This window comes from Scatophagus argus, chromosome 8 (genome assembly GCF_020382885.2).
Source record: "Scatophagus argus isolate fScaArg1 chromosome 8, fScaArg1.pri, whole genome shotgun sequence".
NCBI classification, from domain to species: Eukaryota; Metazoa; Chordata; class Actinopteri; family Scatophagidae; genus Scatophagus; species Scatophagus argus.
In genome coordinates this window covers 1613061-1641009 of record NC_058500.1, presented here as the reverse complement: position 1 = coordinate 1641009, position 27949 = coordinate 1613061, and the positions used below count along the sequence as shown (strand labels likewise).

At 44.9% G+C, this 27949-nt stretch overlaps 3 protein-coding genes across 5 annotated transcripts; 1 reads left to right on the top strand and 2 right to left on the bottom strand.

The window, feature by feature from the left end:
- The first annotated feature begins 1585 nt into the window (after positions 1 to 1585).
- LOC124063947 (rhamnose-binding lectin-like) lies at positions 1586 to 15101 on the top strand. The gene is made up of 22 exons (XM_046398116.1): positions 1586 to 1708; positions 1810 to 1910; positions 2335 to 2367; positions 2448 to 2510; positions 2698 to 2833; positions 3351 to 3460; positions 4064 to 4108; positions 5061 to 5193; positions 5402 to 5505; positions 5845 to 5848; positions 8920 to 8936; positions 9139 to 9171; positions 10373 to 10477; positions 10831 to 10966; positions 11051 to 11160; positions 11253 to 11297; positions 11396 to 11528; positions 12624 to 12733; positions 12826 to 12870; positions 14169 to 14301; positions 14423 to 14526; positions 14647 to 15101. The coding sequence occupies exons 2-22, from the start codon at positions 1877 to 1879 to the stop codon at positions 14676 to 14678; spliced, it is 1665 nt and encodes a 554-aa protein (XP_046254072.1). The 5' UTR covers positions 1586 to 1708; positions 1810 to 1876; the 3' UTR covers positions 14679 to 15101.
- A 324-nt stretch (positions 15102 to 15425) lies between these two features.
- On the bottom strand, positions 15426 to 21044 carry atp6ap1a (ATPase H+ transporting accessory protein 1a). 3 transcript variants are annotated; one of them, XM_046396402.1, is made up of 12 exons: positions 20824 to 21044; positions 20064 to 20190; positions 19625 to 19699; positions 19334 to 19527; positions 18780 to 18820; positions 18615 to 18700; positions 18393 to 18536; positions 18146 to 18303; positions 17794 to 17844; positions 16895 to 17132; positions 16583 to 16797; positions 15426 to 15982 (listed from the first exon to the last, which is right to left on the bottom strand). In XM_046396402.1, the coding sequence occupies exons 1-11, from the start codon at positions 20952 to 20954 to the stop codon at positions 16588 to 16590; spliced, it is 1455 nt and encodes a 484-aa protein (XP_046252358.1). In that variant the 5' UTR covers positions 20955 to 21044; the 3' UTR covers positions 15426 to 15982; positions 16583 to 16587. The 3 variants fall into 3 exon arrangements, with proteins under 3 accessions (XP_046252358.1, XP_046252357.1, XP_046252356.1); XM_046396401.1 differs by having other exon boundaries at positions 15426 to 15800; XM_046396400.1 differs by having other exon boundaries at positions 15426 to 16797.
- Positions 21045 to 22295: 1251 nt separating this feature from the next.
- On the bottom strand, positions 22296 to 27597 carry tafazzin (tafazzin, phospholipid-lysophospholipid transacylase). The gene is made up of 11 exons (XM_046396424.1): positions 27449 to 27597; positions 25738 to 25864; positions 25511 to 25639; positions 25388 to 25433; positions 25225 to 25310; positions 25072 to 25152; positions 24946 to 24987; positions 23821 to 23883; positions 23387 to 23439; positions 23221 to 23298; positions 22296 to 22910 (listed from the first exon to the last, which is right to left on the bottom strand). The coding sequence occupies exons 2-11, from the start codon at positions 25844 to 25846 to the stop codon at positions 22809 to 22811; spliced, it is 789 nt and encodes a 262-aa protein (XP_046252380.1). The 5' UTR covers positions 25847 to 25864; positions 27449 to 27597; the 3' UTR covers positions 22296 to 22808.
- Between the last annotated feature and the right edge of the window lie 352 nt (positions 27598 to 27949).

Genomic DNA, 27949 nt, shown 5'->3' with positions numbered 1-27949 from the left:
ATGATATTCATATCTCATAGCCACCCACCACTTAATGGAAAACTTATGAACTTATCTAATCTTCCCCAGTTTTCCTGTAACACTCTTCTCCAGTGTCTTTCTGTGGCCAAGCACATGAGGCACATGAGCAACGTGGCTGAAAGCTCTTCGGATGTAAAGGCCTGTAGACTTTGAATTGTCATCTTCTCTCGGATTTCATACAGACTTCACAGTCTCTCACATCACAGCTGAGTTTGGAGACCCCCGTCCCGACACAAACAGGTACCTGCTTTAACAACAACAAAACATTATAAAAATGATTTGAATTTTTTCAAATTAGCCTCTCAGTTGAGTCCAGTGTTTCTTTACTAAAACTCCAGCTGTCACTCCCGACATACACAGAGATAGCTTGTGCAAGTATTACACACTGTTCTTGGCAATTTGACACAAATTCACACTGAAATGTCCAAACAGAATAATCATCTGTTTGCACAATAAAAAATCTTGTTGAAGTGAGGGGCAAACTTTGAAGACCAGAGTCATGTCACCCTTAGCCTTCAGCCTCAACTGATATGAACCTGCAGAGCTGCTCAGATCCTGTCAGGGTTATCAGATTGACTGTATGGTGTTTGTTGGTGTTCAAGGAAGTGCTGAAGAGTTTTCTTGTAAGGAAGCAAAGCTGTCGTTCCCATTCAGTGTGTTTCCTTTGTGTGTTCTTTGTGTGACTTTGTGTTAATAAAAATCACTCAGAGTTCACTCTTTGTTCAAACTACTGTCACAGCAACACTGTATGCTTTAAGAAGAGAGAAGAAGGAGATTCAGCTTTATTGACAGTATATATATTTTTACATACACACACTGAATTCGTCTTCTGCATTTGACCCATCCTTAGTTGAACACACACATGCAACACCCAGCAAATTACATGCAGTGAAACACACACAGGAGCAGTGGGCAGCATCAAGCACCCGGGGAGCATATTGGGGGGGTTAAGTGCCTCGCTCAAGGGCACATCAGCCGGCTAATGGAGGGGGGAGGGCGTTCCACATATGGGGCAGCCGTGGCCTAGAGGTTGGAGAAGCGGCTTGTGATCGGAGGGTCACCGGTTCGATTCCCCCACCGGACGGGCAGGAAAAAGCAATTTTTGAGCAAGGCACTTAACCCCCCAATATGCTCCCCGGGCGCTTGATGCTGCCCACTGCTCCTGTGTGTGTTTCACTGCATGTAATTTGCTGGGTGTTGCATGTGTGTGTTCAACTAAGGATGGGTCAAATGCAGAAGACGAATTCAGTGTGTGTATGTAAAAATATATATACTGTCAATAAAGTGATTCTTCTTCTTCTTCTTCTAAACATTCCACATTCCACAGGCCGCATTAATCACTCCAACACACCCAAATTTTTCCTGCCCATCCAGTGGTTCAGGAACTCTAACCAGCGACCCTGCGATCAAAAGCCGCTTCTCCAACCTCTAGGCCACGGCTGCCCCACTTGAACAGTAAACACATGACCTGACTGACTGCAGTCCACATGCACTCCTTTAAGAAAACCTGTGATTAAAGTTGAATGCTGATTGGCTGATAAAGCAAGTCTGAACAGAAGGCAAAGTCCACAGTGAGTTATGCACTCTGCAAATAACTTTCGTGTGAGCTTTGTACAGTCTGTATTTCCTTTTGATAATCTTGGACCATAAAGCACATCATTACCTTTATCACAGTCTGCTACACACAGTAAGTGGGTCACTCTGATTTCAGTTGTGTTTACATTATAAAGTGCATCGAATGGGAGTTAGCCGTTCTTCCTTTAAAACAAACGCTTCTTAACCCGGCAGAATAAATACAAGCGTGTCTGCTCCAGCTACCATCAGTCTTACCTGTGACTTACCTGCTATCAACACCATGCTCTGCTTCAGGCTCAGCAGCAGCATACTGCGTGAGTACACTACAATGATAACGACTCAGTATACAGAAATACTCGTGTGAATTGTTGATAAGATTTCTGTTTTCTTGTTGAGGAAGCAGAGTACTTTTACCACATGTAACAGAAGATTCCAGGAGCTGGACGGAGTCGTCATTACTACTTATGCATAGTATGAGATATACAGGATCTTCCACAAAGGATGCATGTGTTTCACGCAGAGATTTTAAAAAGCCGGGTCATATGAACAGTTGCAATAGAGCTTTATTTCTAAAAAGGCTTACACTGACAAGTCTGATGGTGACCCCTCTAAAATCACTTAAACTCGAAAGCTTTTTATTAATGCCAGCACGCCATTATATTTATTATCAATTTTATCACATTATGTATTTTACACTGATCAGATTTACACAGTTTGACAGTGATGCGTCTGTTTCAGAGCTGGCAGCAACCTGTTTGCTCATGACAGCAGGTAAGTACCTGAACGAATACATTGTTTCTGTGCATGGATTTTGTTTTTCTTCAGCTCAGACCTTCATGTCTGGTTTTTAGATGTTTCTGCAGAAACAGCTATCAGCTGTGACGACGGCTTCAGTGTTCAGCGTCTGAGCTGCGGTATGACTCAACACTAAAGCTTTCTATCCACAATCAAGAGGTACCTTTAGGCTGAAAGTCATAAACCATCCAGTCAGCCAGCGCTGAGGCTTGCAGAAAGTCAGTGTGATGCTTTATGTAGTAGGTTCTAGTTCTGAAGTAAAACATGATGTGTCTCTGTTGTTGTTTCTGAATCTGTGTGTGACAGAGAGCGGAGTGATCAGCGTGCAGGCCGCCCTGTACGGACGCGCAGACGGCGAGACGTGCAGTGAGGGCCGACCGCCACAGCAGCTCGCCAACACCGGGTGCTCTCAGAGCGGCACCGTGGACGTCCTCAGGAGAAGGTACACAAAGGACAAAATCCCAAACATCTTATGTCTTCTGACCATAGCTGCTGCAGTTTTGATTACTGACCCCTGAAAAAAAGACATTATGTTAAATATGGCCTTGATATTAGTCCATTAACACATCTGATATTGGAATGCTTTTAGAATGAGTGCTCTTGTCAGTGGGAATTTGAATGAGATTTTCTTATGTACATCAGCATGCTATGTTCACACCAATCGCTAAATAAAGCAGGAAAGCAGGACTTTTGATGGTATCCTGTCATCAACCAGTAGTGTCTGCCACTGTGTAAGTTGCCTTTTGATAAAGAAGACCAGAACATCATGTCTTTGGAGATGATCTCTGTTTAATGTGACAAAAGAGGTTGAGGTGAGGAGAGGTGAGGAACACAACCCTCGAATCAGATGTGATCGTTACCTTGAGCCCCTCTCCCATGGAGTCCACCACACAGCCATCGTGTCTGTGCACGTGCACTGAACATTTTTGTTTTGTATTGTCTTTATGTGTCCCCTGTAGATGTGACGGCAAAAGAGTGTGTGAACTAAATACGAATGTTGTCCGTACTGCTGATCCCTGCCCTGGCATCTTTAAATATTTGGAGACTAACTACACCTGCTTCCCAGCAGGTCAGTCACCAGCCCACAGCAGCAATTTAAAACAGAGACACCCAAGTGCCTTATCAGTGTATTTGAAGAGAGCTGACCAGTAAGTCTTGAGAGTGCCGATCTTTGAAGGAATGGATATCTTCCACACGGGGGAAGCTATTGTAGCTTATTAGCTGTGCTGCGACTCACACTCCTCGGTGAGAGTATTCAGAATAGAGCCTCATAAAGGAGAAATAGTTTGAGGTGAGTCCGGGTACAAATACATCTTTTGAAACCCTTCCAAAAAAAGTTTGAACTTGTAGTCCTGTTAGCAACCAAGCTAACAAGCCTACTAACTGGAATATTGACAGATTGCTATCTGAGAGATTTTTTCAATAAAACTTTATTGAATTAAATAAAGTTCAGTCCAGAGAACAACAGACAAAATATCAAGCTTATAACAGTCATTATAACTGAATAGCTTCAGCATCTTCCCAGCTAGCTTAGCAATTGGCTCACAAGCTACGATAGTTCACCAGCAGTCCCTGAAAGTCTCTAAACCAAATGTTTCAGACCCACATTCAGTGTTCCACGTTCTGGTGTGACCGGGCCTCTAACAGTGTGATGTCTAATCTGCTTTGACAGTTCACACAGTCATATGCGAGCACTCTCTGGCACAGCTTTACTGTGGTAAGATCACATTTGTTTGTTTGTGTGTGTGTGTGGGTCGGGGGGGAACATTAATAAAATCATATTTTTCATTACATTTCAAAACTCAAAAACTTTCAGTATCATGATTGCTGATTTTGTCATCAGGCTCTTGAAATTTTCTCAATTCAGTCACCAGAACAAACGATGGCACTGTATGTTTTCGCAAACCACCAATGTGTTACATTTCTATGTTTTATGTTAAACTTTTGCATCTGAAATGTGGCGGTGAAAGCTTGTTTCTTTTGGTCTGAATGTTTTCATTTCTTGTTGTCACAGTGTTGGGGTTAAAGTCTGGTCAGGTTTAGGCCCTTGGTTAGCGTTTATCTGGCGTAAAATACCTGGGTTTGTGGTCACTAAACACCTGAACAAACATCAGCATGATAAGCACTACCTAAAATGACAGAAACCATCTTTGGCAAAAATTTCTTTGACACTTACTTTGAGGTTTTAGTTTATCCCGTCTGCTAATATGGAGGGGAAGGAGTTTAGGAGCTGTACTGCAGCCAACCACCAGGTGGTGAAACAGATGTTTTGGGGAGCTCTCATGTCGTCCATCTTTATAGACAGTCAATGTTTGGCACCCGTCTTGCTTAGATGTCACAATGCTACCATCCAGATGAAGAACTCAGCTCACACGCATACAATGTGAAGTATGTCACTTCAGAAATGTTGATATGATACAGATTCAAAGGAGTTAAAGCAAGGCGTCTGGACTTGTGAGGATAGGCTTGAAGCTCATCCAAGCAGCTTCATCAGTTCTGGAACTGATGATGGTCTCACTCCTTTGAGTGAATATGACCTGGCTGACTGAGAACCTCCACAGATATGATACAGATGAAACATACAAATGTAACATGTCCGTGGTTTCCAGAAATGCACAATGCCAGCATTTTATTGCGCGAACTGGGCTGAATCTTTCTCTTTTTGCCAGATGAAGGGCAGGTTATACTTGTGTATAATGCTGATTATGGCCGCCGTGACCAGACCACTTGTTCCTACCAACGTCCTGCCTCTCAGATCCAAAACGTCTACTGCTCAAACCCCACGAGCAAAGTCGCCGAAAGGTACAACTGCCCCCTTTGTGCTGATTTGAGTTTGAGCCTGAGGACTGTGGAAGTCAGTGTAATGGTCCATATCAACTTTAGAACTACAGTACAATGATAGCTGCAGGGTGCACACATTTATGATGCTGACCCTCACGTGACACCCACCTTTGATAAATCTCAGCGCACATTCAACCCTGTATTCACTCACATCGCTCTGCACCCACAGCTGCAGTGGAAAGAACAGCTGTATTGTCAAAGCGAGCAACTCAGTGTTTGGAGACCCCTGTGTCGGCACTTATAAGTACCTGGAGGTGGCCTACACATGCCAGTGTAAGTAGCTCAGAGGCTGTTTCACTCCACAGAGGCTCATCTGTGGTCAGAATGTGAAAAAAATAGCCAAGCAGAGATATTTCCACACAGTTATTTAGTGAGGAAACACTTAAAGTATTTTATGAGTATACAACTCATAAAAATCAGTAATGAAATATTGACTCATTTCTGCACTTAAATGATCTAACATGAATATGTCATCTGTTCTCTCGTAGATCCTGTGTGAAAGAATTGAAATCTTTTCAACGTTAATTCTCATCCAAAATGTCTTGAACTGTCTCTGTGTTTTGTAAGTGAACGAATAAAGCTGCCTTCCTGTCTCTGTCTGTCACACCGCAGTGAGGTATCGTCTTGTTTTGGGTTTTTTGTATTGTCACTTCCTGTTTTATTTTGAAGTGTAACTCTCCTCTCGTTTCAGGTCACTTGCCCTTCCTCGTGTCTCCAGTCTGATTGTCTTCCCGATTACCTGAGTGTTTCCACCTGTTTCCCATGACCCTCGTGTGTTCAAAAAGTCTGCGTTTCCCTTGTCTTGTGCCAGTGTGTTTCCTCTTTGTATGATCACGCCAGCGTTCATTGCCACAGCCATAGAAATCTTGTCTAGAAACTCTTTGTTGAATCCTCTGTCTTGAGTGATCTTTTGTTAAATCTTTTCATAGCTCAGCTTAGTTTCAAGTTAGATTTTGATATAGCCTTATCCTCTTTAAGAGTGATTTTTTTGTTGTAGATCTTTTGTTAGTGAGTTTTCGTTTTTCCTCCGTTGGAGTGATTTTTTGTTCATAGTTAGTAGTATTATTCCTCCCTTGGGAGCGTTTTCTGTTTGATAATTCTCATAGCCTGCTTTCGTTTCTTCGTAGTTTTGTTAATGTTTCATATCCGTGGGTTCTCTACTAGAGAAGAACGCACGTCAGGTAATTTTCATAGCCTCTCTGTAAAATCACTCTGCCAAGAGGATTTGCCACAGATATTCTTAATAAAGATTGAACTTGCTACACGAGTCTCTGCATCTGAGCCCCTGCCTGACACTGTCTCACAGAAGCACACTCAAAGATCAGTACGTTTTAGTGGAATTTTACGGTTGGACTTTGATTCAGACCACAGAATGGAAACACATCTTCTATCTATTTATGGAGCACATGACTGAAGTGCACCTCCGCGTCTCAGGTCACAAAAGTAATACTGACATGATACACACAGAAATTTCTATGGAACTATTGTACAAACATGAACGCATAACTGTAAATAAATATTTAGAAATTGGGAGGATTTGGGGAGACAGTGAGGAAGGTCTTTGAAAGGTTCCAGCAAACCATGAAAGAACTGAGGAAGGAGAGACAGGACTTTTCCTCACACAGACTGGAGTTTACTGCAGGGCGATGGTGGGAACCTTTTCTTCAAACTCTGAAACTCTGCTGAAGGGGCCTTGTCCCTGAGGGTGTCTGACTCTGGACTTGGCCAAGGCAGCGATTATGTTTGTCATCATGTAGATATGAAGACACAGCGTGACCCTCGTGAACGCAGGCGGATGGCGCACGCATTTCATTCAATGGAGACACAAGTAAAACCACCTGGGCTTGTCTTTCCACAGTGACCCGGCTTTGGTCCAGATAGATCCTCAGTTCACAGGGTGAGAAGTGAAAATATTTTCTCCCCATGCTCGTGTCCGACTCTCGTGTCCCCTCGGCCATGATCCGGTCAGCGACAGGACTACAGCTACGTTAGCTGACTGTTGCTATAGCTACAGCCAAAGGTAACTACAGCGAATGGTGCGGTGAGCAGCAGTTGGTGGTTATTCTGGTGATACGCTGCTCCTGTATGTTTGAAACGACATTTGAAGTCTGGTCATATTTAATAAGTTGTGTTTAACATATTTGTGTGAGGAGAATTTTCCTGTGTGACACTGCAATTGGACTGATAAACTGGTGTGTGTGCCTTGCATCAGCTACACTGACAACCAGATCTGGCTTTATCACAGTACCTCTTCAGTAACCAATGGCAGCCGAGTGTGTGTGACTGTGTGTTTACAAGGAAGAAGGAAATGGAAATTCACAGTGTTTTGTGATGTCCCTTCTGTTTTGAAACCTGCCACTCAAGTAAAGTGTAAAGAACATCACCTTCCTAATAACACACACACACACACACACACACACACACACACGCCCTGTAGACCCCCCACCCCCGACAACAAAGACCTGCACTACAAACACTACACCATGTTTTAATTTTACTTTATACTTGATGTAGTTAATCTGTAGCTTTAGTTGTGTAGTGTTATAGTGACCAAGTACGGTAATGACCTGGTGAACTGACTGTTACTGACTGAACTGACTGTTATAAATAACACCCTGGATAAAGCAGAAGGCAGGAAGAGATCTAGAGATCTACATATCACAAGAGATAACACCCAGTCATAAAACCCTGAATCGGGGTACTGACAGTTATTGCATCCTGTCCTTATTTTGTACCATAAACATGTAAATGTGAGCTGGTATGATACAATACAATAAAGTTCCTTGATTCTTGATCCTTGACACACACACACACACACACACACACACACACACACACTCACATAAAATAATAAGCTTGAGGCAGCTGGTTGGGTGGCTTGTCAGTAGTCTTTGTTTAAAAGATTTAAAGATTTCACATTTAAATCCAGTGTTCTGCTTTGTAACTCCTAGCAAGACCGAATGAACATTTTTAAGATTAGTTTATGTAAAAGTACTCCAACACTGCACTCCATCAGCACACTGAACAGCTCTGTGCTTGCTGTGGAAGCCTTCAGGTTTCCGGGATCAACAGTCTCCCAGGACCTGAAGTACACATCCAAGACAGACAGACTCGGTCATCGCAAACCCCACAGAGGATAAACTTCCTTCACTCATTCAGTTCTATGCCACAGAAATCCAATGTGGTCTTTGGTTGCTGTCAGGCATCTCATCTGCCAGCCACTCGGTTAAGAAACCTTCATATGGACTGAGTGTAATGAAAGCCTCCGCTCAGTTTTTTAGTGGATTTATGTGTCTTGTTTTTACTTCTGTTCATGTGTCCAAAGCCATCTTCACATTTCTTTATTCCTCCAGCCAAAGCGATTGGCACAAGCAGCAGCATAAAGTATTGACATGGACGGGAACTGCAGCTTGACTGGTATGCACTTCTAGTTTTTCTCGTTTTAGACGTCTTGGAAGTTATGAGATTCTTATTTTATCGATTGAACCGTAACCGTTTCCTCTTTCGGTCGGTTGTTGGACGTAGCTGGAACACATTCTAGATTTTCCTTTGGTGCCTTGTTTGTCTTCAAAAAGAGGCGGATCTTCTCCCCAGCAGAATAAATAAAACTCAGATGTCTGCTTCAACTGGCAGGACTTCACGTCTTCCCGTAAAACTGTGATCTGCTGTCACCGCGATGCGCTCCAGGCTCAGCACCACACTGTGTGAGTAACAACGCACTGATGTTGTTGGTTCATATGAAATCACAAAACTTGATTTATTTTGTGAGATTATGCTTTTGTTCAGTATAATGTTTGATTGACATGGACAGGAGTACTCACAGCTGCTAAATACGGTTGTTTTGATGTCAGAAGTTTAAAGTGTAGGCTAAGGTACATAAACTTTTCTTGTATTTCCCTCTTTCAGCGCTGGCAGCGACGTGTTTGCTAATGACAGCAGGTAAACGGATGTTGTTTCAAGACGATGCTCTTTGGAGCTTCTCATCGTGTTCTTCACAGCTGAGCTCATACGTCCATCGTGATCCATGTGTTTCACATGTCGTTTGGACATTTTAATTGATAGAGTCAAAACTTATACACGTTTTAAGATTTCTTTAACTGCAAATTAACTATTAAACTCTCATGCACATTTGCAATTCACTCATTTGATTTCAGGGTTGTAGCTTTCTCAACTCTTGTGTAAGCTCCTTTTCCAGAATATAAGCTGTCCTACAACAGAGACACAGGGACTCATTTAAGAAGCTGAATAATAGTTGCACCTGGTCTTAGACAGAGCTTACTGTGCTTACGTTCGAGCCGCTAAAACCTTGTGCTTAGCAGCTTCTAAGAATCCCATTTCTAACTTTAACACCTGTGATGTATGAATCTCAAATCATCCTACGCTGCGGGCACCTGCCTTGTGATATTCTCTGATGTAATACCAGAACAGATGGAGGCTCAGTCATAATCCCCCACAGACCAGAAGAGAGAATCGAGCTTTCTGGAAGACGAGATCACGGCGATGCCCAAGAAGACTGAAGCCATTTTTTAGAAAGAAAGCGTTTTGCTTCAGGATTCATGTAGAAAATATTTAATGATGTGGTGTGTCCATACATAATGACTGCACACCACAGACTTGGATGCATCCCAAACTGCAGTACCCCTGCACAACCAGCAGGGGAGTCACGCACGTCAAGTCTAGACTTTGCTGATAGATGAAATCATTTCCAAGTCAAAGTAAGGTTTTATAAAAACTCCTATACGCGTTTTCTTTTTCTGTCCTACATCAGATGTGATCTTCGGTCATTTTAATAAACGAGTCCCCCGATTTAAGAGACAAGAGTCCAGCAAATAAATAGATTTTCTAAACAATTAGCCTCCAGGACTAAACCGTGTTCTTAGAGGTTATAGTCCACGGCAAACTACACGTGGTTTACAGACAGTTTGAGCCAGAAGCCAAAGTCGTCCTCTGAATGAACTGCGTCTGAGGCCTCGTTAAATGACGCACATGACGCAGCGGTTTAGCATTTAGCCCAAAACACACTCACTGCATCGCCAAGCGTCCGGACGTGTTGAGTGTGGATGAATTTCACTGTTTTACCGTTTGAACAGACTGGAGCTTTCATTTTGTCTCTCTGAGTGTTGAGATCCTGTCCCTGCAGGCCTTTGCGGAGCCCAGCTCTCTTCCTTCTACCACGTGGACGCCTTGACGACGGAGCGAGTGATCACCTGTGATGACGGCGGCAACGTCCAGCGCCTCAGCTGTGGTACGGATGGACCGGTGCAAGCACGCGCAGCGGACAGAGACGTAGTGTTATAGTAGTTATTACAGGAAACCTTTTGATTGTTGTTGAACAGAAACAGGAACATGGCGGTGGCACCTGAGCGCCAACAAACTTAGTAAACGTACGACTACTAACAAGTACTGTGTGTGTGAGACATGTTCCTTCATCACCGCAAACACACACACTGTAGCTGTAGTTTAATTTGACTCGCGTACGCCATCCGGCTGCCACCAAATGAAAAACTTTTTCACGGGACCTGATTACGATACAGAAGCAGAATGCAGGTCAGGTCTGTGGCACTACTTTATCCTGCTGGGCTCTGTGGTGTGTGACAGAGAGCGGAGTGATCAGCGTGCAGGCCGCCCTGTACGGACGCGCAGACAGCGAGACGTGCAGTGAGGGCCGACCGCCACAGCAGCTCGCCAACACCGGCTGCTCTCAGAGCGGCACCGTGGACGTCCTCAGGAGAAGGTACACTCTGACATCATGCACTCTTACATAACTAACAGTGATAAATGAGATTCAGCTCAGCAACTTGTGATCGTCTCCCTGCAGCTGTGACGGCAGGAATGTGTGTGAGCTAAGCACAGACGTCGTCCGTACTTCTGACCCCTGCTTCGGCATTTACAAATACCTGGACACCACCTACGCCTGCCTCCCAGCCAGTCAGTTCCGTTTGTCCGTGAGAGCAAAATGTAAACACAGATCCGTGTGATGAATGCAGTGTGTGTCTCACGTGGTGTGTTTACCTTCACAGTCCGCACTGTGGCGTGTGAACACTCTCTAGCAAACCTGCAGTGCGGTAAGGTCACGGCCTCACCTTTCTTCTTCACACAGCTGTATTTCCTTTGCATTGCCACCCTCATCTGAGTGTATTCTTCCTCTTCCTCTTTTTGCCAGATGAAGGGCAGGTTATATTTGTCCTTGGTGCTAATTATGGACGTCACGACAAGACCACGTGCGCTGACGGGCGTCCTGCCTCTCAGATCCAAAATGACTCCTGCTCGAGGCCCACTCAGAAGGTTGCTGAGAGGTACTGTACTGTTCTTGTGGTGGGCTCTCAATAACGACACGGTTGCGTGAAAGAGACTTTATCGAACGCATATTAATCACACGTAGACCGCAACAACAACAACATCGTCTGACCCCTGTGGTTTAACTACTCATAGACACAGAGCGCCCCCTGCTGTCTGGGTGTGTAAGCAGCATTAACTTAAACCACTGCTACTAAGCCAGTGCTTCTCAATTATTTTCTGTTGCGCCCCCCCCCAGCAAGTAGAAAACAATTCGCGCCCCCCCCCCCCACTCTCCGCCGCGACTATAAATAATAGTAATAATAATATGTAATAATATTTAATAATATGTAATAATAGGATGCTAACAATTCTCGCTGGTTTACTGAAGTAGCATTCACAAAGCGGGATGATTGTTGGCAATATTCGGCACGTTTTGGCTGAAAAAACTCCAGCGGCTTATCAGCATGATTGGGATGTAATGTCTTCAAGTGGCGCCTTAATTTATTAGGCTTCATGCTGTCCGCTGCCAACATTTTTAGACAGTAAACACACCGGTCTTTCGTCTCCCACTGCTGTCACAGTGAAGCCAAGCTACATATGCTTCGTCATATTTCCTCGTCTTAGCTTTCGGGTGAGTTACTTTTGTCTCATTATCTTCGTCTCTCTCCGCCTTTCTTCTCATCCCTGTTAAAAATTTCTTCATGTTGTCTCTTAAGGGTTCGCTTACTGCACTTCATATCGCCTGCTCGGTGCAAAAAAGCTGCTACACCACAGAGCTAATACTCCCTGTGCACACTCTGACAATGAGAGCGCCACTGCCAACTACTGTAGTGGATGTGCAATTACACTTTATTCTAGTACGGCAAAAAAAGCATGTTCCCCAGGGTCACACGCGCCCCCCCTGGTATCGCACCGCGCCCCCCCAGGGGGGCGCGCCCCACTATTTGAGAAGCACTGTACTAAGCAAATGTGCATTTGCTGCTATCATTACAGTACAGCTGCCTGCTGTCCTGCTGAACAACAGGAATCAAATCTGTGTGTTCACTTGCTTCCCTCTTTGTGTGTGTGTGTGTGGTCAAGTCTGTGTTTTCTCACATTATTCTGCTGCACAGCTGCAACGGGAGGAGCAGCTGTGCCGTCAAAGCCAGCAACACAGTGTTTGGAGACCCCTGCTTCGGCACTTTCAAATACCTGGACACCACCTACGCCTGCCTCCCAGCCAGTCAGTTCCGTTTGTCCGTGAGAGCAAAATGTAAACACAGATACATGTGATGAATGCAGTGTGTGTCTCACGTGGTGTGTTTACCTTCACAGTCCGCGCTGTGGCGTGTGAACACTCTCTAGCAAACCTCCAGTGCGGTAAGGTCACGGCCTCATCTTTCTTCTTCACACACAGCGGCGGTTCTACATTGAATTACTCCCCGGGCGAGCCCCCCCAATTATTGCAATTACTGCAGGAAAAAACAGACAATTAACACAATTCTGCACAAAACAGTGTAAGTTAACAGAATTTCAAAAATATACTCTATATACATAAATGTGGCAAAAATATATACAATCAGATATATAAAACAAACATCCATCCATCCATTTTCTATACCGCTTATCCATCAGGGTCCGGGGGGGGGCTGGAGCCTATCTCTATAAAACAATCAATAATATCAAATATTAAGGATAATATACGAATAAAATATGGAATAAATATTCAAAATAACACAAATCCTTTATTTTTTTGCACTCTTCTTGTGTTCTTGTGAGCTGCCACAACAGGTGAATTTCCCCACTGCGGGATCAATAAAGTTCATCTTATCTTATCACACAAACAACACATTAAAGAAAATCTAATCATTACACTATTGCACTAAGAACAGAAAACACAAACTAAAACTAAAACCTGACCTTTCTGGCCTTCCTTGATAAGATAAGATAATCCTTTATTAGTCCCATAACTGGGAAATTACAAAACGATGCAAAGTCCAATTCTCCAATCCTCCAATTCTATGCTTGGCACACTTTTAGTTATGACTGGTTAAACTGCGGTTTGTCACAAAACAGAGGTGTAGCAAATGGCAAATGTTCATCTTTGAAACTACCTACACATATGAAAATCCTGTTGGCTAATTACATGAAATAAATAATAAGTGAACTTGAAATAGTTTTGTTGCAAAGCACAACCTTATGGTGAAATTAGATCTGCTGTTTGTTAAGACGAATTACTGTTGTATAAGCTTAGCAAGAAGGCTAACGAACATATACCACCAGTTAACACCACCAGTTATGTGTGACTGACTTTAGCCATTTTATACAGTGGACCCCCCCGGCCGTTCAATTTGGGAGAGACCCAGAGGTGAGCTGTCCCCGCCCCCCTCCCCTTTACCTTTCTCACACACAGCTTCAGTGCACGGCGCCTTCTCAGCAAGCAGGTGCGCTCCTGCAGCTGCAGGGGGCGCCAACTTGCCGATTCCCCACACAGTGATATCACAAATAATAGAAAACCATGCAGCGGCGCAGATTGTTTTCTTTTCCAAGCGCTCGTGCCTTTGTGTCATGATAAAATGCCGCCCCGGGCGGCTGCCCGATTACTGTTCACACAGCTGTATTTCCTTTGCATTGCCACCCTCATCTGAGTGTATTCTTCCTCCTCCTCTTTTTGCCAGATGAAGGGCAGGTTATATTTGTCCTTGGTGCTAATTATGGACGCCATGACAAGACCACGTGCGCCTACGGACGTCCTGCCTCTCAGATCCAAAATGACTCCTGCTCGAGGCCCACTCAGAAGGTTGCTGAGAGGTAGGCTACAGCTGCCTGCTGTCCTGCTGAACAACAGGAATCAAATCTGTGTGTTCCTTTGCTTCCCTCTTTGTGTGTGTGTGTTCAAATCTGTGTTTTCTCACATTATTCTGCTGCACAGCTGCAACGGGAGAAGCAGCTGTGCCGTCAAAGCCAGCAACACGGTGTTTGGAGACCCCTGCTTCGGCACGTACAAGTACCTGGAGATAGCTTACAGGTGTGAAGGTAAGAAGCTCAACAGGCTCCTCCCAGCTGCTTTGAATCCACTCAAGCTTTCTGTAGTCCTGAAACACAAAATATTGCATCAAGAATGAACTTTGATGCTCATTTTTTTTTCTTTTGCAGCTCCTGTGTTTGACACACACAAATCACACTAATATCACAACACACTACAACACACTGCACTGGATGTGAATACATGCTCCATCTGCAGTCTGGGATAAGCACAGCTGTAAGCCACTTATTTTTAAGCAACAATGTCAAACTGCTGTGAGAGACTAAATGATTAACGGTGATAATTACTGGTTGCAGCTCGAGTTATGGGAAACGGTGAAGGAAGTAATCAAAAAACACTGAAATGATTATAGTTAGATATAATATAGGTTTAATCTCATACGTTTTCATTTTCAGTTTCTTGTACTGAATACTTTGTCAATGTGACAAAAACAAAATGGCCTCATCTGCTGTGTGATCTGTTGAAATTACAAGATGAAATGTTAGAGTTCAGTTCTATGGTTCATAGTTCTGGTTATTTGGTGATCTTATATTTATTGTAATCATTTAATAAATGAATCATTTAATACCGTTGCCTGTCCTTGTGTATATAGCAGTGACAGTACTGCGGTACTCTTACTGTTAAGTATAATTAGGAACATGTACTCAGAATATTCAGAGTACTGCAGTAACGTGTCCCCTGTCGTCCTGTCTGACCTCAGATCAGCTGGCTGTGACTCCTGCAGGAGTTTCCTGTTGGAGCTCATTTTGACTGCAGCTGGTGATTCATCTGCTGATTATTTTCTCCATGAATCCACTGATTGTTTGCTTTGTCAAACTGGTGAAACTGGACAGAAATACAGGAAACAAAAACTCTGTGAAATCTTGTGAAACAAAGAGAAAACAAAATGTCAGTTTTCACAAACGTTTTATTTGGGTCACGTTAGCAGCACGACACACACCTCACATCACCGAAAGTCACTACAAATCATCACAACAAAATAAATTAACTAACAAACCACTAGTTTCACATTGAGTATATTTCAGTAATAAACGCAGCAGCACTCGTGTTCGTAATGACAGCAGAAGGGGAGTGTTTGGATCAGAACGATGAAGATTATCATCACGTCTGACTTGTAGTGCTTCCGTCAGCTCGTTCTTCAACACGTTCCTTTGCTTCACGATCAGAAAGGCTGGAGTCGCTGCAGTGGATGTGATCCATCTGTCATCCGCACTGAAGACCCGATCCCTTCATTTCACTTGTGTACCCACTGACACAAACACAACTGGAAACACACACATTAGTTTCAACAATAAATAGCATTTCATTATTTATTTTTCAGAGCTTATTGTGTCCCTGTACGTTCAACTGATCCCTTTGAAGCAGCCCGAGCGCCGACCTCGAACGTGTGGCTCTCGCGTGGTGGCGGAACAAACACGTTGTTGCTTTGAAGGTTTTTCCAGAATCCTTTAAAAACATTTGGACATAAAAGTATTCAGTCTGCTGCACAACACAAGATCTGTAGCTTGTTTCTCAAGACTGTTTTTTTCCTTTGATAAAGTGTTAAATAATAGAACGTAAAAGTTTAAATTAAACCTGCGATAAGAGTTTTTTCTGTCCAGTTGGGGGCAGCAGAGACAAGCTGTGGACACAACTCTGTCCCCTTAAGTCCAGTATGCCCCCCTCTGTTAGCTCTGTGTTTGGTCTCCAGCTGCTCTCTGACCGAGTCTGTGCTGACAGCAAACCGGTACAACAGAGTCAGACACAGTGGACTGAGACTCAGCTTTGAAGAGACTTTGAGGACCCTGGAAACCCTTCAGAGCGACTGAGTGTCGTGACAGGCACAAACCGGGGCCATCCTAAAAACTAGTCTCTCGTCTTCAGTCTCAGGAAGCACACATGAAGCAACATGAAAGTAGTGACGACTAAACCCTGACTCTGACTACACACTAATTAATCTGTTTCATGCCCAACTACAGATGAACAGGAAGTGGAAAGCAAAGGCAGGGTGGGAGTGGAAGCATCTGCGGACGAGGAAAAGATGGAAAGTGAAGCGGGGAGACTGACTGTTGTCACTCTGTCTGGGGCACAGAGATGGCCGGGCCCTTGGGGTCATCAAAACGGTCCATAGTGTGGAGCTGCATGATCATGTGCAGGCCGTAGGTGAGCACCAGGACCATGAGAAGACTGGTCATCAGACCCATCCAGATACCCGGAGAGAAGAAGCCTGCACAGTCACTGGCATACGAGAATTCACTGCCCGTCACGTTAAAGCCCTGGATCTGCAGAGGGAGTTTGAAAGAAGTGACCGTGTTTATACTGAAGCAGGGCTGTAAACAAAGAGTGTGAGGTGGAAGGACAGCCGTGATGCAAACACACCTGAAAGTCTTCAAAAGAGACCCTCCACTGATTGGCCTGGTCTTTGGACGAGCGTGGGACGAGCAGGGGCCAGCGGAAGCTGGTGACGGACTCGCAGCGGTACGAGTACTCAGCGGGGGCATAGATGTTTCTGCTGCCATTAAACGTGGCTTTGGTCCCGTTGTACTCCAACTCAACGGCGTCCAGCGTGAACCAGCGGCGTGCAGACACCCTGTAGTGACGCTGGCTCATAGCAAAGCTGAACACACGCAAACACACACACACACACACGCAGAGAGTTCGATACATGAGCAGAAAACAACCAGTCACATCAGACCAGACCCCTACAAGTGATGGAACCCAGTTTACTACTCCAGCAAGTAGGCTGACCCCGAACAAGAGAGGATTTCCAGTCATGTTAGCGCTCTGTGCAGAGAAACACTAAACACCACAACAAAATTCATAAATCTTTAGCAAAATATTCTGCTTCACTCCATTTTTGTTTGTATTTAGCCTTTCAGAAACAACATTTTCATTTTTTGCTCTCCAGTTGCTGCACACAAACAAAATCTGATGTATTATATATTCCCTAAGGAAATTAAAAAAATATATTAATATTAACACATTGAATGTGACGAATCACTCTAAATATAAGTGTGTTGGAGAGCTTCTGCAAATGTGGTGGTTAAGTTCAGGGACTGAAACTGTTTTATTAAAGTTCAGAATTATTCTATAAAAGTCACTCTAACGGCTGAAGAAACATCCTCACAGGCCCACTGTGGGTCCTGAAGAAGAGGGAACAGTCTATGTCCTGGATGGGAGCAGTCTTTAAGGATGTTTTCGGCTATTTGGAGGCTCTGTGTGTGTGTGTGTGTGTGTGTGTGTGTGTGTGTGTGTGTGTGTGTGCTGTACAGACTCACATCAGTTTGAAGCTGCTGTATCCGAGGACGCCATCATAATTAAGAACCAACCTGCCAAAGAAAAACAGCAAAAAATGATGGGGTGTCAATTTTGAGACTGTTGGCGCCAATCAGATGGCAAAAGAGGAACTATTTTTACTGAAATATTGTGTTTTACTGGTGCACAGAGAGAAATTCATTTCACGTCTGGCTGCAGTCTACAAGGCGTTCCAAAGCATCCTCAGCTGTTAGCAGCTGCTCCTCCATCACACGGGGACTAACTGCACCACCCGCACAAATGTTAGCTAAAACCTATCCGAGCCTCAGATCAGACCACAATTCAACAGACCTCCTAATTGCAGGTATAAAGTACCTGGCTTTGGTTTTGTCGCAGGTTGAGCCGCGGAGCTTCGGGCTGACTTCTTTCCCAAACGTAGATGGGGTCAGGTCGTAGTCTTCCCAGCGACCCCTCCGAAGGATGCTCACTGACAGGCTTTTGGCCCACAGGAGGATGCAGGTGTCTTCACCCTCCTGCCGACACAAGAGAGAGTGTTGGTGTGTCTGTCAGTGCTGTGTGGCTTCTCCATCCTGTGTGTGGCTCTTGGCTGATGCAACTCCACCTTAAACTCCACCGGGCCGTAGATCCCGGCCTTCTCCTTGATCCTCCGCTGCCTCTCCCTCTCCCTCTCCCTGTATCCTCCTCTGGCCTGCAGGAGAGATCTTCCTCCACCCAGGCCTGCCTCCACAGACAGAGTCGCAGCCTCCTGCCAAGAGACGGCTGGAGACATGAAGCTGCAGCAGAGCAACAGGTCATTGACAAACACTCGTGATCAGGGACTCACCCTGGAGGGCCGCAGGGCTGTGTAAATGGCCGTGTATGGAACAGACTGGGACTTCATGGTGCTCAGCACCTGACCAATCACCTCATCTGAAAAACAATATATACATCTGTCAACACACTGTGACATTATCATCAGAGGTTCGGGCAGGTTGTGTGGCGGACTCACCGTTTCCACCGAGAATCTCTTTGGCAGACATCAGATCGGCCCTGCAAAGAGACAAAGAGAGGCTGACAAAGAGGAGGAGGAAGAGATCCAAAAACCAGCTCACTGTGATCTTTACTTCAGGAATACGATAAAGCTAACGGCGACATCTTAGCGACTCCAATATGACGAACAAGACCGCATTAAAGTTTGAAGAATGCGCAGCCATGCATGCACAGACAGCCATCACTGGACTTGTCAGACTCTGAAGAAAACCTGGCTGATGATCCTGTGAGAAAGAGCACCAGCACCCCCTCCTGGTCAATGTCCACGTCTATTCCAGACTTTACTTTAACCGGAAGGATCAGTTAAGTTACAGATGAAAACACAAGATCTTTTATCGTTTCACTCTTCATTACGGATTAATCAAACAATCATTTTCTCCATTCACTTATTAATAGCCCGGTCTGTAAAATTTCAGCAAACACTCAGGTGTACGTTCTTCTGGTCCACCTTGGTGCACCCTGAACTGAGAAAGGACGACCGTGTTATTAGCATCAGCATCCAGCTACACCCACCCGATGCCGTAGGGCAACCTGAACACCAGCAGGGCAGGTGAGGAGGCGTTGAGTCTCAGCTGACTCAGTGTCTCAGGGTCCATGTACAGAGGGGAAGTTTCTAATTGGTCCTGCAGCTGGCCAATCACAGCATTGGATGCAGGCCAGGACACAGCAGGTAAGACCAGAGGGGAGGATGAAGACGTCAGAGCCCCCTGTGAGACACGAGAGACAAAACGCCGAGTTCTGAGTCTGACTGTGGGATGTTAACGCGACACACACAGACTGAGCCCGGGAGTGGCGTCCTCTCACCTCGAGGTTGGGGAAAACACTGTCCTGCTTGTTCCCAAAAGCCCCTCCATACATGGTGAAGTCCTCTAGGCTCATCTGGGTGGAGACAAGGAAACAGCGTCTCGGTAACGATTCCGCCAAAAACCAACAAACTGAACATGGATTTGGTATTGCTATTGTTATGCAGAAAATGAACTGAAAAAGATTGAAACACTTTAAAGACATTGGATTCTCATAACGATTCAGCTGAGATCTGTATTTTCTTCACAATTTTAGAGACCAAAAAAATAATAAGTTGATGAGCTGAGAAAATAATGAAGAAATGAATCACTAATGAAAACAACATGTAGCTGCAATACTGAACACTGAACCCAACCACCCAGGACCGTCTGAAACTGCAGACGCTGAAATCCACCTGGGACGTAACACACAGAGCGTGGACATGTGTGTGTATGCGCACCTTGTCCTGAAGGAACAGCACCACGTTCCTCGGGCCCACATTCAGGGCTCTCTCCAGGTACGAGGCCAGCTGCTGCTGCCCCACCATGTGACCCGCCGTCGGGGGAGGCTGGCTTGGCAGGGAGATCCTGGTGGGCGTTCAGAACAGTGGAGGAAGAAGCTTTTGACGTGTGTGAGACAGTACAGAAGCGTCAGCCGGCAAATTCACCTGACATAACAAAAGTTAACGAGCAGCTGCAAGAAGCACATCAGTCAACTGAGACTGTTGTTTTGTGCAAAGCAAGTATGCGTCTCAAAAATATAAAACTACAATATTTCCCTGTGAACTGCAGTGGAGTACAAGTGCTGAAACTCCATCACAGTAAAATATCAGACAGAAACGCAACCTTTGGACTTGACTAAACGTACTCAGTAACTCTGAAGACAAATGGACAGGGACAGGCAGTGGGGACCTGTGATGTCTCGAATGAGTGAATGAATGAATAGCAGGTTTGCTGATGACCGAAACGTCCCGGCAGGTGCAAAGTCTCACGTTAACGTCTCCCGCATTTCACCTGCCTTTCATCCGCCCGCGACGCTCAGTCTAATCCACCTTTTCTTCATATTCCAGCAGAGGCCGGTCGATGCCAGCTTCCCCCTGCTGACATCGACCGACGCACAGCTAGCCGTTAGCTAACAGGGGATAAGAGCGTCAAAACCCGCTGAGCCTCCTCCGTCAGAGGAAAAGGAAAAGAAAAAGCAAAAAACGCGACATTTCTTACCCTTCGCTCGTCCACAGGATAAGCGGAACCTGTTCATCACAGCTGCCCGCCTTTAATGCGCTTAACACACCGAGAAAAACGGCCACAGACGCAGAGATGCGGTTCGGATGCGACATCCCTACCTTCGCCATCTTTGAGCCTCTGACAGCAGGTGACGTCGACCGGGGGTCACGTGACGCCGCGCTGCCTCGTCAGTACGTAAGCGCATACACACAAAGTGGCAACAGTAACTCAGTACTTACTACTTACAGTACTTACTTAAATAGGCTTCGGATTGGATTTAGTCTTTGGAACTATTTGCTTGTTATGCTGCTTAATACTTCAGAATACCTGTCTCATCAGGGTGAGTCCGGCAGGTGACGGCGAATCCAGAAAACAACACCCATTTAAAATTTAGAAAAAGGTGAATACTTTATTGGTGTTCACAGTAGGAAAGAGTGGAAATAAGGCCAAAGGTATAAACTAAGCACAGATCACTCCGCCATTGCCTTTCCTCCCTTGTAAAAGCCCTTGATCTCTGTAATAAAATTAAGATATTTACACCTGTACGCAGGCAGCATCCAGCTGGGAAAGAAGCTCCAGAACAACTCTGCATTCAACGCTTCATCTGAGAGCAACACAACGTTAAGCTCTAAGAAACCATTTGCACACCTGATTTGAATGTACAGGGAAGATGAGGGAGAGAGGACACAAGGCGCGATAGTACAAATATACCATCCTCACAATCATTTACTCTTTACCATGCAGTACCGTGCTGACTTCCTGACTAACTTCATGAGATTACATAATCTGTAGAGGGGCACACTCATACTATGATTTAGTATTTAACCTAACAGCAGCTTTGTGTAAGGATCTCCTAAAAATGAGGTAACATGCAGTCGCAATGTTTTTAACATTCTCCCTTCCTGCACAGCCTGTGCAGGTCAGCTGTGGGGCAGGTGACTGAAAGGTTGTGGCAAACGGACCGCTGAGCGTAAGCAATCCGAAAACTCTTCCATGAGCATTTCTGCTCAGCGTGAGGCGGTTTGGCTGACACCAGCTGCTCTGTTCCACCAGTGTCATCGCCGGCAACCAAAGGAGTCTAAAGTCTGACAACTTTACGGTTAGGATGAGTCGGATTTCTATGGTTATGCTGAATAAACCATAGAAAGGCTAACTCTGTTCTGCTGCATGAGAGTGTGATGTGTTAGACCCACGTCCACACTTTGTACCTCACGATGTCCTGCATTGGCGCTACACATACATTAAGAGGTGTGGAATCATCCTGGGCTGACCAGCACCTAAAATGCTAAATGTTAAATGAGCAACCCTGAAGATACTTCATGTCCAAATCGACTGTAGAAAATTGGTCTGGAAATTACAAACGTTCAAGACTCTTCTGAAGCAGTACAGTAACCGGCTGCTCGGAGGTCACGCAGTATTGACGATTGGTTTTAATTAAAGTATCAATCTATCCGTTTTCTAAACTGCTCATCATGGCAGTGGATTAGAGTCTATCCCAGCATTTTCTGTGTTAAATAAAAACATGACGCCTCGTTTTAAAGGTCCAGTGAGTAGGATTTAGCGACATCTAGTGGTGAGTTTGCAGATTGTTACCTGTCATCCTCCCCCTCCAGGACCTGCAAAGACATGTAAAGTTCCACTGTAGAGCCAGTGTCAGGTGATTACACGCTAAAGGAAACTTGTCCCAGAAGACTCCTCTGAATCCTACGCACCCGCAAACACGTAGAGGAGGAGGATGGAAATGGTCATGATCCCACAACGACGAAACGACACACGGAAAACATAGCTGAGAAAGTTCAAGAGCTTCTCGTGACTCCATGACGCCTCAGTGAGGACGTGTGGGTGATCCAGGAGAGAGAAGGAAGGGACAACAAAAGTGTTCAGAACAGTCCTCTGTGTGGACTTCCAGTTGTGACAGTGCTACCCTCAGTCCCGGGTAGACCACGATCAGCCCTGCTGGCCGTGAGGAGTGCAGCAGGGACTCAGGATTTGGTCTGGATGTGCCCGTGGAGGGCCTCGGCCTGGGCTTTCAGGCTCCGAAATTCCACCTGAATGAAATCAGTCAACGTCTTCCTCATTTCCAACTGAAAGGAAAAGAATGAGTTGCACTTCATAATGTTCTTCTGCCAAAGCAAAAAACACATTTATGGATGCCTCCTATCAGAGCTGTTCAAAATTCTGCCAAATAGACCTGAAACAAAATGATTCACCGACTACTTTAATCAGTAAAATGAAAAAGAAGACACCAATAAATGACTTTCATGCATTTCACGTGCTAAACGTTTTGAGCCAAAGCTTTGGACTTAACAAATCTGTCTCAGTCTGTATTTGTTACATCACTGGTTGCACATGCTGGGGCCCAGCGTGTGCAGGTGTAACACATCCTGTCCTCACCTGGCTCCTGTTTTCAGCTCGCAGGGATTCAACAAGGTCTTTGACGGTGAACGGCTTCCCCACCAGCACAGTGATCCTCTGGAAACAAACAGATGCTTACAGCCAACACAAAGTCAAGGTGAACAAACTACTAAACCACCGCTGGGATCAGAGTGAGTGCTCCCACCTTGCCAATGCGAGGAATGTAGGGCTTCATGTTTGGCAGAACATCACTCAGACCTGAGGGCGAATCACACAGCAGGACGTCACAATAACACGATATTCTACATTTACGTTAATGTCAGTGGATCCACGTGCTCGTCCGCCTCTCAGGAAATAGAGCATTTGTTGGGGACTATTTTCAGTGGTGGATTAATACCCATTTTGAGCTCCAGTGAGTTACAGCAAAGTAAGTTTGGAAAGCACTGATGTGCTGCAGACTTCCTGTCCCCTGAACCCTCAGTCTCTCAGGTAGAGACAAATGCCCCTAAAAATACTGCCTGAAGCAAAAACAGTAAATTGAAAAGTTAAAACATCTACACATGCACTTCGTTAACTTTGTCTCTTCCAGTTTCTGTGGTGTGGCAGACAACATGTGACCTAACGTGTTGGGGTACTCACCCACATGCCACAGTGGCAGGATGACCGGATTCAGGGAGCACTCCGATATTAGCCGGCCCACACCTAAACCACAAACCAGAGATGCTCAGAAACACAATAGCATTCCCACAGCCGTCAAAAGTGCAAATAATCTCACTGAACCGCCAACTCAAAATAAGGCCTTCCCTCCTACGCCAGGAGTTCAATCCAGCCAAGACTTGTGGCTCATTTATTGGAACCACACGGACACTTTTATTGGTTTTCCTCAGATTCCCAACAGACCAACTAATGATAAGGTCAGAGAGCGATTGTTTGTGCCTGGACTCCGACCAGCTGGGCCTGGCTCAACCTCCCCCTGAACACAGCTGGACACCAGACTGGGACTGGACTCAGCATCGGAGACCAGGACAGTTTGACAACAGGGGCACGAGAAGACACGGTAGGCGTGAGACAGCGGAGGACGGAGACAGTCAGACATCAGCCGCAAGAGAAAACGGCATGTAGAGCAGGAATATTTTCACAAAAAATGAATTCTGGCCTTCAAGGGTAAACTAATGCTTGTAATGGGGTGATGTATCCTGCTCAGGTGAACCAGGGAGAAACTTCCCTCAGGTACACATCAGCCAGAGGAAGAGCGAAGGTTCTCCCCACGGAAACACCTCAAACCCCACTGAAGGGTAACAACAATCCTCACGTTCCCGCTTTCCACCTGCACTTTGTCATCACCAGGGAGCCGCAGTCCTGATCCCAGCGGCCCCTGAAGCTCACATCACCTGCTAAGTGCCGGAGTGTGAGAGGCTGCGAGGGCCCAAAAGGATTAACCCTATTAATTAAAACCCTAACCCTAACCCTATTAATGGGAATGTGACAGCTTTTTGCAGTCTGGGACTCAAACATCTTCACAGGTTATTTTCAATAACAGGATCCTCGTCTCTTCTATGCTCATCGTCTTGTTCCAATTGTAATAGGCCTACACTAACTTTTATTTTTAAATTTAAATGATGCAAATACATAGGAAAGACATAAAATACACACAAATGTAAACACATTCAGTCAGAGGTCCACAGTGTTTCAAAAGTTCAAGCCTTTTTGGTTTGATTAAAGCACAGACTCAGGAACAGAAACAGAAACATGCACTGTACTCACCCCATTTTAGCCGGATAAATTCTTCTGTCATGTTGACTTTGCCTGTTGAAGGAGAGACGAGAGTTTAGTTACCATGATAACCACATCCCAAAGAAGCGTGAAGTGTGACGCAGAAGGTAAACGCACCTTCTGGGAAAATGTGCACCCACTCTCCTCTGTTCAGTTTCTCCAGAACAAAATCCATGCCCTTCTGATAAACGCCGTCGCCTGCAGAAAACACGTGACATCAGCTGAACAGACGGCGAGACAAAGAAGACGTTAGCGTCCACTGAGACTCACCTCTGCAGACGGGAACACACTTTCCGCGGCTGAAGAACCGTGAATGCAGCTCTCTGGTGAAACAGATGTCAGACGCTGCTGGAGTCCTGCTCAAACAGATTCACATCATCAGAAAAACCAAAACGCTCTCAGCGCTACGTGTGGTGCGAGCGACGAGACTCACCATCGCATCTTGTTGAAGTTCCACAAATGTCTGAGCTTCAGCACTCCTGTCGCAAAACAGACGTGGATTATGTCACTGCTTTGTGGTGTTACTGTCCACACATGACTTCAGACCTGTTCTTACCCCAGATGTGTGGGTCATCCATACACGACTGGTGATTGGACAGAGTGATGAGGGGCGTGTCGGAGGGCCTCTGGTCAATCAGGTCCAATAAAACCTCTTGGTTGTGGACCGTCATGTAGTTCATGTACTCTGAAGACAAAGAAACAAGAAGAAGACTGAAATCCCACGTGTTGCAAGTGAGAACATTCCTGTTGGTGCTGTGCTGCTATACGAATATTCCAACTTACTGGTCCAGAAGTAGGAGTAGGAGCCCACCATGCCCATGACCAGTGAGCTGGAGACCCTCCAGGCCAAAGGAGGGCATAGTGGAAACGGCCATCTGACCTCGAGGGGCATCGCAGCGCGCCACAGACACTACAGACACACACACACACACACACGTTAACCTGGAACAAGTCACACATAGTGAGCAACACCAGAGGACAACTAAACTCAGGACTGACTTTTGCCAGTTTAGAAATTAAACCTGACAATCAAACGACCAAATAAAAAGACGTCATTTAACTTGCATTAGTGGGAGGGGAGGATGTTTGACACAACCTAAAGGCAGAGATGCATCTGCTGCTTTAGGTTGGTCTTCTGTCAGGGAGAGACAAGTTATCCACGTGGATGATTAGCGAATCCGATGTTCAGCATTTTGTGGGATGTTTTTATGATATTATGGCAGTGCAATCAATTCACAGGAGAACAAAGCCTACTCCATCATTCCTGTGACTACAATCATTACTGCATAATGTGGAGATTTTTTTAAAAGAATGAATCACATTTTATTCAATTGCTTTTCAGACATTTTTGTCCAAAGTGATTTACATGCTAATGCACACGCGCAACATAGACTTCGGTGTCTATTATAACTCAACTACAGCTTTCAGATTTAGGACGTTTTTAATGGCAACTTCTTCATCTCCTCACTTAATTTGTTCACTTTGTTATTTTTGTCTTAATACACTTCATAGTTAGCATTTATGCTGCTGACAGAGGTGTTGTGATGTACCGCACTGGCAATAATGATATTTAAAAATAAAGTACTGATATCAGGCTAATAAAACACATACGATATTATGGTGTAAAAATAATCGAGCACAGATGTTAGACCTTGCGGATCTCTTGTTTATCAGTTCATCTGGTTTCCTGTTCATTAAGTTTAATTGTATTTTTGTACAGTTATGGTTACAGGCTCTCTCCACCTCCATACACTCATATTATAAATGTAACACACTGACAAAAAGAGACACAACACACAATAAACAAAGTCAAAGATAGTCTGTCTGGTTTCTGACGTTTCTACAGATCTTAATGATAATTTGGTCACTGCAGTGAAAATGTGATCATGCTCAATGCTCTTTTAAAACAATTTCTCATCTATACTACAGTCGGTCTGCTGGGACTGTTCACCTCATCTTTAATCCCAGGAATAAGTTCCAAGCCCGCAGTCCCTCCGTGTCTCACACCGTCAGTGTTCAGTCAGTAGTCAGTCTGTTATTGGTCTGACTGTGGGGGAATGTGAGTGTGCAGCACTTTCTTTTCTCATTTAACCCAGCAGTCATTACGATTTCACCCCGCCTGAGGTCACAGCGTTCAGGGTTATGACTGACGTTAGCTGACGTTAGCCTGCTAGCTAGACGACTAGCCGAAGTTTACGGACGCAGTCGGCGGTGACAGACACAAACCGCCGGCCCTGTAGAAAACTCGCTCACAAGCGGGCAAACCAAAGTGCAAGTTTAGTTAACGCTGCACAGAAACCGTACTGTCAGTCAACAGTTATCTGCCTGCATTTTATTCAGGACTCTGACAAGCTATTGTCTTACAGCCAAAAAACGGCCTTTGTCGCTCTTAAGTATGCATATAATGTAACGTGAAGCTCCATCAGTCCGTTTTCTATCATACTCAAAGACTTTAATAACTTAAAAGTAGCTAAAGATCAAACATCTACCTCACCTTTGTACTGCAGACAGGCTGACAGATTACCGACCCGGAAATGAAGGAAGCGCGATGGGTATTATGGGTATTGTAGTTGCGTGGTGGGAAAGCCTCTTTCAGACCGTTAGTAATAGTTTTCAAGACTTTCTGTATGCGTGGAGATTTGTTGTTGGTTGTATTTTCTAAGTTTACAGCTTCATAAATGATGACAATGGACGTTACTCTTCGTAAAGGTTAAACGTAGTTCGCGTAGAAACGCGGCTCTATGGGAAATGTATGCTGTGAAGTAGGTCAAAAGTGAAGCTGATCTCATGTGGACCTTTGACCTCCTTTGTTCCTGTTTGAAGATTTCGCTCTATGGAGAATTACTGGACTGGTTCATAGTCTTTTGTGCTGGATATTTGAGCCAATGATCCAACTAGGATAAAAAGCATTTGATTTGTTAAGAGCTAATGTGAATGTGGAACCACATTTAAACAAGGATTTTTCTGTTCCGGATTAGACTGCTTGTCTTTCATG

What these genes read in the sequence shown, in the direction of transcription:
- tafazzin (XM_046396424.1), bottom strand. Translation starts at nt 25,846, where the DNA reads ATGCCCCTCGAGGTCAGATGGCCGTTTCCACTATGCCCTCCTTTGGCC. An exon ending in GTGTGTTCCCGTCTGCAGAG is followed by an intron (nt 25,153 to 25,224) that starts GTGAGTCTCAGT and finishes TGTTTTCTGCAG; the next exon opens with GCGACGGCGTTTATCAGAAG. An exon ending in GAGCTGAAAACAGGAGCCAG is followed by an intron (nt 22,911 to 23,220) that starts GTGAGGACAGGA and finishes TTTTCCTTTCAG; the next exon opens with TTGGAAATGAGGAAGACGTT.
- atp6ap1a (XM_046396400.1), bottom strand. Translation starts at nt 20,954, where the DNA reads ATGGCGAAGGTAGGGATGTCGCATCCGAACCGCATCTCTGCGTCTGTG. An exon ending in GTGTTTTCCCCAACCTCGAG is followed by an intron (nt 19,528 to 19,624) that starts GTGAGAGGACGC and finishes CGTGTCTCACAG; the next exon opens with GGGGCTCTGACGTCTTCATC. An exon ending in AGAGATTCTCGGTGGAAACG is followed by an intron (nt 18,701 to 18,779) that starts GTGAGTCCGCCA and finishes ATTGTTTTTCAG; the next exon opens with ATGAGGTGATTGGTCAGGTG.
- LOC124063947 (XM_046398116.1), top strand. Translation starts at nt 1,877, where the DNA reads ATGCTCTGCTTCAGGCTCAGCAGCAGCATACTGC. An exon ending in GTGGACGTCCTCAGGAGAAG is followed by an intron (nt 2,834 to 3,350) that starts GTACACAAAGGA and finishes TGTCCCCTGTAG; the next exon opens with ATGTGACGGCAAAAGAGTGT. An exon ending in TCTAGCAAACCTGCAGTGCG is followed by an intron (nt 11,298 to 11,395) that starts GTAAGGTCACGG and finishes TCTTTTTGCCAG; the next exon opens with ATGAAGGGCAGGTTATATTT.